General features: G+C 41.2%; 3 protein-coding genes across 13 annotated transcripts in view; 1 reads left to right on the top strand and 2 right to left on the bottom strand.

Annotated features, from left to right (window-relative positions):
* Positions 1 to 5249, top strand: part of LOC6581589 (triple functional domain protein) — a 54336-nt gene extending 49087 nt beyond the window's left edge. For all 4 annotated transcript variants that reach the window (XM_032731618.2, XM_032731619.2, XM_032731620.2 and 1 more), the window contains 8 exons: positions 1635 to 1760; positions 1813 to 2399; positions 2468 to 2629; positions 2817 to 3549; positions 3627 to 3840; positions 3894 to 4010; positions 4062 to 4463; positions 4756 to 5249. In XM_032731618.2, the coding sequence (XP_032587509.1) occupies positions 1635 to 1760; positions 1813 to 2399; positions 2468 to 2629; positions 2817 to 3549; positions 3627 to 3840; positions 3894 to 4010; positions 4062 to 4463; positions 4756 to 4970 (2556 nt within the window). In that variant the 3' untranslated portion in view covers positions 4971 to 5249. The remainder of the gene's footprint in view (positions 1 to 1634; positions 1761 to 1812; positions 2400 to 2467; positions 2630 to 2816; positions 3550 to 3626; positions 3841 to 3893; positions 4011 to 4061; positions 4464 to 4755) is intronic.
* Positions 5250 to 5888: 639 nt separating this feature from the next.
* On the bottom strand, positions 5889 to 6588 carry LOC6581592 (ubiquitin-related modifier 1 homolog). The gene is made up of 5 exons (XM_002007282.4): positions 6481 to 6588; positions 6359 to 6426; positions 6222 to 6303; positions 6107 to 6155; positions 5889 to 6055 (listed from the first exon to the last, which is right to left on the bottom strand). The coding sequence occupies exons 1-5, from the start codon at positions 6558 to 6560 to the stop codon at positions 5987 to 5989; spliced, it is 348 nt and encodes a 115-aa protein (XP_002007318.2). The 5' UTR covers positions 6561 to 6588; the 3' UTR covers positions 5889 to 5986.
* Positions 6589 to 6999: 411 nt separating this feature from the next.
* The window catches only part of LOC6581593 (four and a half LIM domains protein 2), a 67427-nt gene continuing 61727 nt past the window's right edge, over positions 7000 to 12699 (bottom strand). For 6 of the 8 annotated variants that reach the window (XM_015161928.3, XM_015161930.2, XM_015161933.3 and 3 more), the window contains 3 exons: positions 8265 to 8434; positions 8006 to 8192; positions 7000 to 7935 (listed from right to left, as the gene is read on the bottom strand). In XM_015161928.3, the coding sequence (XP_015017414.1) occupies positions 7778 to 7935; positions 8006 to 8192; positions 8265 to 8434 (515 nt within the window). In that variant the 3' untranslated portion in view covers positions 7000 to 7777. Of the gene's footprint in view, positions 7936 to 8005; positions 8193 to 8264; positions 8435 to 10528; positions 10768 to 12699 lie in introns of all 8 variants that reach the window. The other 2 variants (XM_015161932.3, XM_015161934.3) reach the window with 1 other exon arrangement.

The following is a 12699-nucleotide window of genomic DNA, read 5'->3' on the forward strand; positions in this document are numbered from 1 at the left end:
ATTTACAGAAGAATATTTCAATAATTTTTCCACTTAGAAAAGTAAAAATGGAATTTTTAGCTATATTTAAAATAATTTCTATCTATCTATAATTTTTTATAGAATTTCAATTTTCAGTAAAAATATCAAAAAAAATTTTTTTTTAATTGTAATAGAATTTCGTAAAGAAATTATTTGAAATATAAATTGCTTAAAACTTAAAAAAATGTCAAAAATAGAAACAACATGAAATTTTGATTAAAGATACTGAAAAAATATAATCAGTTATCAGTTATATACAAAATGGGCAACATTTCGTCAAAGTCTCTGAAAGCAAAATTTCATTCTGTAGAAGTTATCAAAACTCCATTAAATTTATGGTTTTCAATAATACTTAAAAATTCTTTTGTCATTTATTGTTTGCATTGCTTTTAATATGTTAAAACTATGTATCCATCCATTCATAATATCAAAAGATATTTCTGTCATTTCATGTTAAATCATGAAATTCTCCAACTCCAAAAAATTCTCCATAACCATAAAAAAAAAACTCTCCATAACATATACATAACTCTATACAAATATCTAATCAGTTGTAAAAAGCTTTTACACTGAAAGAAAATGCTGTCCCAATAGCTACATTCCCAAGTGCAGATTTTAGATTTATCAATAACACTTAAGATATTTTGCATATATTTTCAATTTTCTGATCAATTACCAACAGCTCTTACACTTCAAAAAATGAGCTGCACTTTTTATTTCGTCACCAAAAGAGAACTTGCTATCAATTTTCGAAGGCACTCAGTGCCTCTATCAGTTCTGAGCTATTGCAACACCCTGTATTCCCGATCGTACATGTCTATACATACACATATATACATATACACATACATATATGCACGCTTGTCGGTTTGGTCATGCCTGCCATATCTGATGAGCGCATGAAGTCCGAGTCAGCCTGATTGAAACTGGAGCAGCGGCTGAAGCTGGTGCACAGCTTTGACACTGCCCCCATAGACGTAGGCAGACAGTTTCATTCATTGGGCAGGACATGGACATGCCCCCAAAAACAAAAACGTTGCTGATGCTGACTGAGGGGCATTATCTCCAAAGCCAAAGATCGACAAAGACAGAGACCAAAAACGGAAAGTGAATGCGGCGTGGCACACGCGTCGTCAGCTGACTAGCTGAATAGCTGGGAAGCTGGTTAGTTAGTTAAGGTTGGGTCTTAGTCTTAGCATCATCATCATCATCATCATCATCATCATCGATTGTATCAATTCAATTGGACGCAGCAGGTGATTAAAAATTGGTTAGAGCTACAAAATTATCAATGTGAGATCGTTGATTGGCTCGTGGTTGTTGTCAATGTTGTTGCTGTTGCTGCCTTTGCTGTTGTTGTTGTTGTTGTTATTGCTTTCAATACCTTTGGGAACGCTGAAATGCCCCAACGAGGAATCATTTGATTTGATTTGTGCGCGATTGGTTTTTAATTTGTAAAGTGGAGCCTAATTAGATCGTCGATGAGTTTCACTTTTCGTCAGGAGAAAGAGAGAGAGAGAGAGAGAGGGAAGCCTTGACACAGACGTGGGCGCGTCTCTGAAGGTTCCATCCACACTTAATGCCAACTCATTTTGTTGTCTGTCGCTTTGTAGGTCACCTCTTGGCTGGGCAATGACGGTGCTGAAACCTTGCAAAGATTCGCACAGCTGCAGCTGGAGACCGAGGCGCAGCTGAAGGCCCAAGAGCTGGAATTTGAGAAATACTATTTCATAGCCAGGGTAAGTCGAAGAGAAGCTCTCCATGATTGGCTCTAATCTGTGTGCTCTGCAGAAACACTTGGCCAAGGGTCGCGATCTGCACTTGGCAGCCAATAAGATTGCCGTGCTCAGCGAGAGCGCACAGAACCTGAAGACGGCGCTGGACCAATTCGCAGAGAAGCTGGAGAAGACGCGCGAGCGTATCGAGGGCGGTGCACGACTGCTGCATCTGCTGACGCAGCATCAGCGCGAGACGAGTTGTCTGGAGGAGCTGCAGCGCCTCGCCGCGCAGCTGAATGCCACAGCGCTGCTGGACAAGCACCTGCCCGCTGTGCGCAGGAGCAGCACACTGCCAGCAGCCAGCAGCACGCCGGCCCAGGCTCAGGGCAGCAAGCGGGGCAGCTATCGCTGCAGCTCCGGCAATGGCAGCTCCTTCGAGGGCGCCACCGGCGGCAGCCAGTGCAGCTGCTGGCGCGAGAGTCGCAATCTGGAGGACATGGACGAGCCAGAGGAGGAGCCGGATCGCGAGTGCCTGGGCGATGCCGACGGCGAGGAGCAACAGTCCAAGATAGCCGACTCCGGCGTCGGAGTCTGCGACAATTGCGAACGCAATCCGAAGCTGGCGAGGATCTGCAGCTGCCAGAGCCTAAACGAGAAGAGGTGAGTTGAAGCTACTGAAGCAGGCGAGATCGAAACTGACGCTGGCTGGCATTCCCTTCCCTTCCCAGTCACGACGAGCTGCTCGAGGATGAGTGCTTCGATCGGCCGACCAAGCGCTACATGGACATGCACTCGCCCATGGAGGCGAATGCTCATCTGCAGTGCCATGCGTCCAACCTGGAGCTGACCACACTGGAAGAGCTCAGCTGTTTGGAACCAAAAATACAAAAGTAAGTAAATTGCTTTGTCTTCATGCAGGGGCTTACCCAAATGGGTAAGAACCTACTATAGGGTCTCCCCAAAACCCTGGGAATCTATTTTGGATCTGAGGGAATTTTTCTCCATCTTATTCCCCTACCTAGGCTTTTCTTTTATTCTCCCCTTTCTCATCTCTCCCTCTTTCTCACATCCCCACAGAACGCTTCTATTGATCATGCGCGAAATGATTGGTACCGAACGCGACTACGTGCGCTCCTTGTACTACGTAATCGAGAACTATATCGATGAGCTGTTGCGCGAGGATATTCCACAGCCACTGCGAGGCCAGCGGAACGTGATCTTTGGCAACATTGAGAAGATCTTCGAGTTCCACAACTCGCACTTCCTTGGCGAGCTGGAGCGCTACGAGCGCAATCCGCTCAAGGTGGGCGCCGCCTTCCTGGAAATGGAGTCCAAATTCTATTTGTACGCGCTGTACAATAAGAACAAGCCTAAGAGCGATACGCTGCTCAGTGAATATGGCAGCTCGTTCTTCAAGCCGAAGCAGATGCAGCTGCAGGATAAGATGGACCTGGCCTCCTACTTGCTGAAGCCTGTCCAGCGCATGGGCAAGTATGCGCTGCTGCTGCAGCAGCTGGTCAAGGCGGTCAAGGGCGTGGAGGGCGCCGCGCTGCAAGAGATTGCCGCCGATGTGGAGGAGCTGCAGCGTGCCGAGGAAATGGTCAAATTCCAGCTGCGACACGGCAACGATCTGCTGGCCATGGACTCGCTGAGAGACTGCGACGTCAATGTGAAGGAGCAGGGACGATTGCTGCGACAGAACGAGTTTCTCGTCTGGCAGGGGCGCGGCGGCAAGAAGACGCTGCGACAGGTGTTTCTCTTTGAGGAGCTGGTGCTGTTCAGCAAGGCTCGACGTTTTCCCGACCACAAGGTAAGCTCGATCAGCAATACTGCAGTCCAGGCCTCAGCTTAAACTCACCTCCTCCTCCTCCTCCTCCTCCTTTGCAGAACTTGGACATTTACATCTACAAGAACAGCATCAAGACCTCAGATATTGGTTTGACAGCGCATACGGGCGACTCGACGACCAAGTTTGAGATCTGGTTTAGGAAACGCAAGCCGGATGACACCTGGGTGCTGCAGTGCATGTCGGAGGACATTAAGAATGCCTGGACCGAGGAGATATCGAAGCTGCTCTGGAAGCAGGCGAAACGAAATCGAGGTGAGTGCATCAGGCCGAACTGCTTTCTTGATATCTAATCAATATCATTGCAGACATTCGCCTGGCAGAGATGTCTTCCATGGGCATTGGCAGCAAACCCTGCCTGGACATACGCCCGAGCAACAATCAGATCAGCGACCGTTCCATACCGCTCACGCAGCTGAACAAGAGTAAGTCCGAGGCTAAGCCGGAAAAGCAGCTCCTAACCCGAATCCTTATAGCGCCCAAGCTGCGTCATACGGAGCCTGGCAAGGGCAGCATGCGTCGTCCCAACTCGCTAATCTCGGAGAGCTCGCTCTCCAGCGGCACCAGCACCACGAGCAGCAGCTCCATCAGCGGCGGCTGCTCCTCCGGCCATGCCGCGCATGAGACGGGAAGACACAGCCTCAATCTGAGCTTCAGCAAGCATTGCTCGAGCAATAGCAACAACAACAGCAGTCCGGCCACCTTGGAGCTGATCAATGAGACGCAGGCGCTGAAGCTGAGCAGCAGCAGCGAGCAGCAGGATAGCTCAGCAGTGGCCAGAGGCCAGGCCACGCCCACGCTCACGAGCAGCGGCTCGAGCCGCAGCAGCAAGCGACACCACAAACGATCGACGACAATCGTCAGCCAGCTGTCCATGGGTATAGAGCTTGAATTGTGCTACTTCTTCTAGATGTCAATGGTTCCTTTTAGTTGCCTTGTTGTTGTTTGTTTAATGTTTCCGAAACCCTATGTATATAAAAACTCACACACCAACACACACCACTCCCCAGTATTACTCAACTGTATATATGTATATAGACCCCACCTCACACACACCTCCCGCTCACCTAACAACTAGTTGTGCTGCATGCTCTATGTATATTGCTGGAAAGAGAGAGAGAAATGATATACCTGCATAACCCACACTCTTCCTATACTCTATATATCTAGAGAGCGGCATACTGTCCGATATGTCCATAACGCCGGATCAGGAGCATGCCCACTTGGCCGCCGAGCAGCTGTCGGGCAACCGAGGCAGCTGGTCCACCAGCCTGGCCAGCGCCAGTTCCAGCACGAACACGAGCACCTCGACCGTTATACTGCGTCGCTACAAGTCGTACGCCCACGCAGCTGAGTCAGCGAGTCCGCCCGAGAGCAACAAGTGAAGCCTTCCTCTAAGCCGAAGGATGCCCGAGAGAGCGATAGAGCGAGGGGGAGAGGCAGAGGCACAGAGAGTATACATAGCTTTAGCGAAACGGTTTCATCAGATTCAAATTATCATATACGAACATACATACAAACATACATACATATATATGCATGCATACTTATTATAATTTTTGTTATTTATTATTTATTTGATTTTAGTTGCGTTACAATTTTTTGTCATCAATTTTCATCCTATTGTATTATTATAATTTGCCCTGGATGCAGTTTTCCTCTTTGTTTTTTTGTTTTTTCTTTTCTAATCTTCATATAGAAAATTTGAAATTATTGAATTCAATGTGTCAATGTCGAAATATATTTCATAGCTCTTAATCAACCTAAACCCACACACACACATACACAAAACGAGAGGCATACCACAAAGTGCCAGCCGAAAAGGAAAACGAAAAAAAAAATAGAAGAAAAGAAAAATATATCGAAAACGAAATTCATAACGTACAGTTAGTTAATATATGTAAATTAAGTGCCTATCTTTAATTTATCGTAAAAGGAAAACAAAATATACATAAATAATTGCATATCTTTTAATATATGAAAATTGTATACACATCTAAGCAAAGAATTGAATAAATGTTGCTTCGAAATATACAAAAAAAGAAAAAAGTTTTAAGGCTACCAGCATGTGCTCATTAATCTTATTAGAATGTGAACAATTAGAAATTCTAAAATTTAAAATATCTGCTACGCATGTTGCGCAGTAATTCCCAACTGCTTATTCTGGCCAACACTGGTTTATATACGAGCTAAATGACTAAGTTCTAGACTGAAATGAAGAAAACTTTACTTCCCGAACCATCGTGTGGGCCTTTGTCATTTTTGTCAAAGGGACGTAATTCTGATTTGTTTAAACTTTAAAGTTATTTTTAATATTTTTATTTACTTTTTGTTTTTAATAGAAAACTCTTTACGTCTACTAGTTAACATGACAGTCTCTGTTACTTAACAGCGATCAGTGTTAGCCGCCGTGCAGTGTGGATATAAATAACACATTATCGTTCGCCTTTAATTCGTACTCCAGCTCACCCTAATTAAAAACAATAAATAGAATGTAAATAATAATTTAAATATCACTTACCAGCAGCTCCCAGTCTGTATCATTTATCAGCACTAATATGCCAGGCCGCCTGGAACAGAAATACATATACATATTTATTACAACTGCACGTGTTGCTCCTGCATTCTCTCCTTACACTGTGTCTCCTTGTATGAATAGCTCTGGCCGCTCCGTTAAAATGTTTGCATGCATCCACTTAAGCAAATTGGCAATGGTCCCTGCAATTAATCTTTTAACTCCACCAAAAGAGAAGCAAATTCTAAGCATGCTCACATTTTTGCGTGCCATCCAAGCAGATTTCACGTCGTTTGATATTGCCAAAGAGCAGCTCTGCGCCAGCACTGAAGACACAAATTTCTTTAGTATTGCTAAATATTTATGGCATTCTATCTTACCTGAACTCTAGTATTATTTTTAAATCCGGTGTGTTATTATTGCTCATCATGAATCTGTTATTGTTTTGTTCATTTGCCATTCACAGTGAAGAGCAACATTTTGCAGTGCGTTTACAGTCTTGCTGACTCATATTTGCGTTGACTCATAATGCGTTTTCAGTGCTCTATATTGCGCTGGTCGCATACGTAACGTAAGAGCTGTTAACGTATTTTCAGTTTTGAATTTAAATTACACGTTAAAATTTGGCCGATTCGTGGTTGGTAAAACGAATAACATTTAAAATTCAGAATTAATTTAGTAATTAAGTAAATTCTTTCAAATCTACAATTAAAAACACATTTTTAATATTATTAATTTATTTAGCTTTAATTTCATTAAATAGTTAAGGACATTGACATTTTGTTGGCATTTGTAAAATAATTATGTGTGTATTTGGGTATTTTATTTAGTTTTGCGCTTTGTGCTCCATTGAAATAGAAGAAAAACATAAAGTTAAAATTAAAAAACAAACTAAACAATTCAATTGCTATTGTGTGTTTAAATATGGTTTCTATTTTTCGTTTAATAACAAATAAAAGATATTTAAAACTGTGTTTTAATAAGTAAGTATTTAACTGAAGAAAAAACCCGCTGTTAGGAAACTTTTGCACGCATTTCTCTTTCTCTCTTCCTCTTTCTCACTCACTCTCTTGCAATCTCTGTCTGTCTGTCTGTGTGTGTTTGTGTGTTAAAAGAACTTAAAATAAATAAATAAACATATACATACAATAGTTACAAGTACATATTTCCATTGTTTGTGTTTTGCTTTACTTTTCTGTTTTTCGGTTTTCGGTTTGTCGCGCGCTCAAATGCAATTACAAATAATAAATAATTATATATTTCATAATTTTTATACAATTCGACAAATAAAGCACAAAAGTAATATCAAATATCAAGTGTTGCTGCTATAGCTCTAAATAGTTTCAACATTTCTCTCATAGCTAAGAATTCAAATTTTACATAAAAAGTTTTGCTTTGTTTTAGGATTTTCATTCCCTTTTTTGTTGTTTTAGCTAATTTTCGATATCTAATAGATGTGTAAGTGTAAGGCATTATTTTGTTTGCATATATATATATATATATACTGATATATATATATATATGTGTATATATAGATTAATACATATTCTGATTTTTGATCCATATTTTTCTCGATTTGCTTTTTTTATGGCTAATTATCGCTGGCACTTGGCCCCAGTTTTTGATCCATGTGAATTTGATTTGATTGGAGTGGGAGGGGCAGGGGGCGTTCGAGCTTTACATCAACTTCTGCTTGGCACAGTCGGGGCACAGGATGTCGGGTCCGTCGGTGATGAAGCCGCGTCCCACCAAGCTGGCCTTGCAGCTGGCACAGACGAAGCAATCGTGATGCCAGTGACGATCCTCAAACGAAATGAAGCGAGTGCCGCCAATGCCTAGGGAAAGAGAGAGGGAAAGAGGGAGAGTTAGCTATCTGCCTTATAAGACTTCCGTGCTGCTGCTCACCTGTTATGGGCTTCACACACGAGGTGCAACGCTTGGCAAACAGCTCGCCGAAGCACTCGGCACAGTAGGGCTTCTCGTCACGGCTAGTGAAGCGCTGCCCGGCCAACGTGATGTTGCAGTGGGTGCAAGTGAAGCACTCGCGATGCCACGGCTCATTCTTATAGGTCACGCCACCCGAAGTGATGACCTGTCAAGCCAATGAGAAGCAGATCAATTAGTAACTCTCTCTGAGTAGCTCTCTCACTCTCTCCTTGCTCACCTTGTTGCACTTGATGCAGCGCGTGGCAAACTTCTCCTCGTAGCAGCCGGCGCAATAGATCTCCTGCTCGCGCGGTATAAACGACTTGGTGCCAATGGCCATCTTGCAGACGCAGCAGCAGAAGCAGTTCTCGTGCCACTGCCGGGTCTTGTATTCCATTTTCTTGGTGCCTGAATAGAGAACAGAACAAATCAATTTTCACTCATTGCAGCCTTGAACTTTTCGACAAATCGACAAATAGACCCAAATTCCAACCAGACACATTCAGGCCAAAACCATCACCAGAACAAAACCCAATCAGCATTTAGTTTCAATAATAACTAAAAAAATAATAAATATATAAATGGAGAACTACCGTTATGTTCAGCTGACATGCAACTGTCGAAGAGCTTCTCAATCCAGCCCCCAACTCCCCCAGCCCCCTATAGCTCGCATTTTCATAACAATTAATGCACAAATTATTCAAATTTTGCGAGACTCGAGAGACAAGAGCGAAATATGAGCCCCAAGATATATATGTATATACCATATACCTTGACTTCATATAGCTTCATTTCAGCTTTGGTTGTGTGCATAAAAAATCTGTTTCGTTTATTTATTGCGTGCTCGAAATTTGTTGCCAAATATAAAGACTGAAGCGAAAACTTTTACCAAAATTTCTGGGTTCACTGACTGCCGCCAATCGAGGCGACAGCGCAGCCTAATTGACTCGAATAATGTCAGGGCAGCAATTCTATTGTTCTGCTTTAATTTTGGGCTATACTGCGGAGGGACAAGAAATGCCTTTTTATATGTTGGCAAATTATAGCAGCACAAAAGTTGCCTAAATCGCATGCCAAATTTATGTCATCAAAGTTAAGTGTCTGAAGACATTTTCACTGCCGTCATATGTGGAAAAGCTGGCGAAGTTAGCGTGGCATGAGGCTTACGTATAGACTGATCTGGGCAGGAACTGCAGCTGGCATTCACTTCCCAGATTTGCCTTGGAAATTTCACTTAAACTAAATCTGTTCACGCTCCACATCTGTGTTTCAGCTACTGCTTCATCTTCGTATTTACTTGGCTCTTTCCCTTGTATGGCTAGCGATATCACTGTAGTCTATTGTTTACATTCAAATATTTTCACAATTTACGTATTGCCTTTGAGAGCAATTTCGCTTAACAGTTCCGCAATATGCGGATATCAACAAATTTACTTAAACATTTACGGCGAAGCATTTCCCTTAAGAGAGAACTTTAGTTGATATATACTAAATACTAATTTCTGCAAATTAGAAGTTGGAATTCGGTTTACATTTAACAATCAACAATTATCCAATTGGAATTTAACGTCATTTCAAAGCGTGAGTAATACTAATTGCAAATCGTTGATTCACATGCATAAAAATCAATTAGCTTTCAAATTGAATAGATTTTTAATAGATTAATTAAACAATTGAAAGCTTTGCATGATTTGAAGTTTTATTTACTACGAAATATAAAATGTGAAATGTAAAATCAGAAATATTTAAATGATTGGATTCTACAAGTGACTTCTTTAGTCGTAAAGATATTCCCAGCAAATTCGATAAGCCATACAATTTATATGGCTTAAAAAATATATATATAAATATAGGAAATGCAAAATGTTAAATTGAAGAAGGGCTCAATTTTATATAGCTTCCAAAAGAATTCAATTATATTTAAAAAAAAAAAAAATATCCTCAATATATTATAAAAATAATCTTAAGTATATATAAATAGTCTGCGATTTATTTAAAATTAATTCTATTTTCCATTCATCTATCGTGTCAAACAAAATCTAGCTAAACGCCCAAAAGCCAATTATATATTATTTAAACCCAATTCAAGCAGATTATTATTAAAAACTCATTTGTCATAAATTTAAAATAAAGCGTGGCACAAATTAAACAATTTCGCAATTAGAATAAATTATTAAACACGTTCAATGGCCGCCTAATCGCAGCAATTTTCTCTCAGTGTATATTTTTGGACTTCCAATTACTCATCGTAGACACGTAGCAGATCTGACGATGACGTTATAGAGAGCTGGCTACAAACACCTCAACCTAATCCATGGGGGCGTCTATATCTACATATTTTATTTAGTTTTTTTTTTTTTTTTTTTTTCATTTTTTTGTGACTTTTACCAATTTGGCCAGCATTCGGGCCATTTAATGGCCAGTAATATTGATAAATTATGATGTATCGCGGGATTTAATTAACATAGTTAATTTATGAGCAGCTAGCGGGTCCATCATTACCTGCTTTGGTGGCACGGGGATCGCCCAGGCGGCAGTAGTCGCCCAATGAGCAATAGAAGCTGCGATTCTCCTCGACGGCGCTGGCATTGGGCAGAAACATGCTCAGCACGGCAATGTCCTCGTTGTTATCCTTGGCCTTCTTAATGCGATCGGCGCCAATGGTTTTGGTTTGCAAATGCAGACGCGACTTCATGCGCGAGCTCAGTACATCAACGTCAGTCATGATTGACAGCTACCAACTGAGTGTGCGAGTGTGAGTGTGAGTGTGAATGTGAGTGGGTTACTTAAATGCAGATCGAGCCGCTGCCAACAGAGCCAACAGAGCTACTTGCAACTGGCCTAATAAGTCACGACTTGGCTTAAACACAGAGTCACCGCGTCTAAGCCATCTGAGATGCCATCGACTACTTGTTAACTGGGTCAGCTGATCGCAGCTCGAGCTACGGCCAACCGACTGAGATACTCTAACAATATACTCTATAAATTTTAGCAATCTGCCAGCTCTCAGCGCGCAAATTTGGCGACGTCGAGTCTCCAGCTTCAAGGCAATGACATCACATCCAACAAAAATTTGGCTGGCTAAGCAACAAGTTTCATTAAAACTTAGAGAATGTTTATAAATAACAAAACAGCAAATGACGACGACGACGACGGCGCTGCCTTTCATAAATCATTAAATAATTAACTTTTTACAAAACTAAAAAGCAACAACAACAACAAAACAATAACAAATAAATTGCTTGGAAATTGGCTGAGCGCGTGCGCAAATCGAGGCAGGAAATTGACCAAAAAAAAAAATATAGTCAAAACTTTTTTGCCCCACAGGAAATTCAGTCAGTCGTATATACATTTATATAGAACTATCTATATATATATATATTTGTGTGTGTGTGTGTGTGTGTGTGTGTGTGTGTGTGTTTTTGGTCAGGTAATTAAGCTCTGACTAAGAATTTAGGTGGCACAGCTTGGATTACCAAACCACAGCGAATCGCATTCGTTGGGTTTCCTCAACAAACATAAATAATTATAACTAATTGAAGTCGAGTCGATTCGCCAAAGCGCCAAAGATTTCGCCCACGACTTGCCACACAAAACGCCCACCATAACAACAACAACAGCAACAACAACAACAACAACAATAAAACATGTAGAGACGCCGCCAATCGACGCGCTGAGGTCAAGTGCGGATCGGAGGAGGCGACATTGAAATGCTTCAGCTGTAGCCTAGAGACAGTCGGAGCACAGCTCTGGCGATTGACTGACTGATTGATTGATTGCCGGCTTGAGACACTGCTCGGGGATTACGTGGCCAAGCCGAAATGGAAAGTGTCGCACGAAAACGCGTTCTGCATATATAAGCAATAAATTTTTCTCAGAGCTCAGCTAAAAATTCGATTGTTTTTCTTTTTTTTCTCTCTTTCTTTCTTTTTGCTATGGAGCTGACATTGCGGGCGGTCGAGCATTCAAATTACGTTTACTCCAATTTGTGCTCACAATTTGTCCGTTGCTTATGCAGTTAACGGGCAGTTAACGCTTTAAAGCCAATAAATGTCTAATGGAGTTTTTATGCGCAGATCTGGCAACTATGTTTGGGAATTTATGGCCAATTCATGCTAAATGACGAAGAAGTTATTGAAGAGTGACTTTAAGCATGAGTAATTTATTATGGGATGTCAGTTACTAATTAAGAATAATATTTAAAATTAATAAAAAAAAAAGAGAAAATGCAAGTTTTTAAATTCTGGCAACTCTGCTAGAATGGAAATGCGGTATTAGAGAAGGAATAAAAGTCAGTTACAGTGTTTAATGACTAAATGTCCGTTACTAACTAAAATCTATATTTTAGCTGAACAAAGTAAAGAATTCAAGCTAAAGTCTGGCAACTCTGTTTGAACTGAAATGCCCATCAAGGCGTAAAATTGTTGAAATATATTTAATATATCATTTCATGTATCATTTATCCTAATCGAAATCTGAACCAAGGCCTGGTAGTTGTCTAAGCTGAAGTCTGGCAACTCCAGCTAGAGTCAACTAAACTCAAATTCAAATCGTATTAGATGAATATTTAGGATAGATGCATTTAGGATAAATAGCATTACAAATATATATATATATACAAATATGAGTTTGAGAACTAAAACCCATATGTGAACCATCAATATTTATAGAAC

This window comes from Drosophila mojavensis, unplaced genomic scaffold (genome assembly GCF_018153725.1).
Source record: "Drosophila mojavensis isolate 15081-1352.22 unplaced genomic scaffold, ASM1815372v1 contig_74, whole genome shotgun sequence".
NCBI classification, from domain to species: Eukaryota; Metazoa; Arthropoda; class Insecta; order Diptera; family Drosophilidae; genus Drosophila; species Drosophila mojavensis.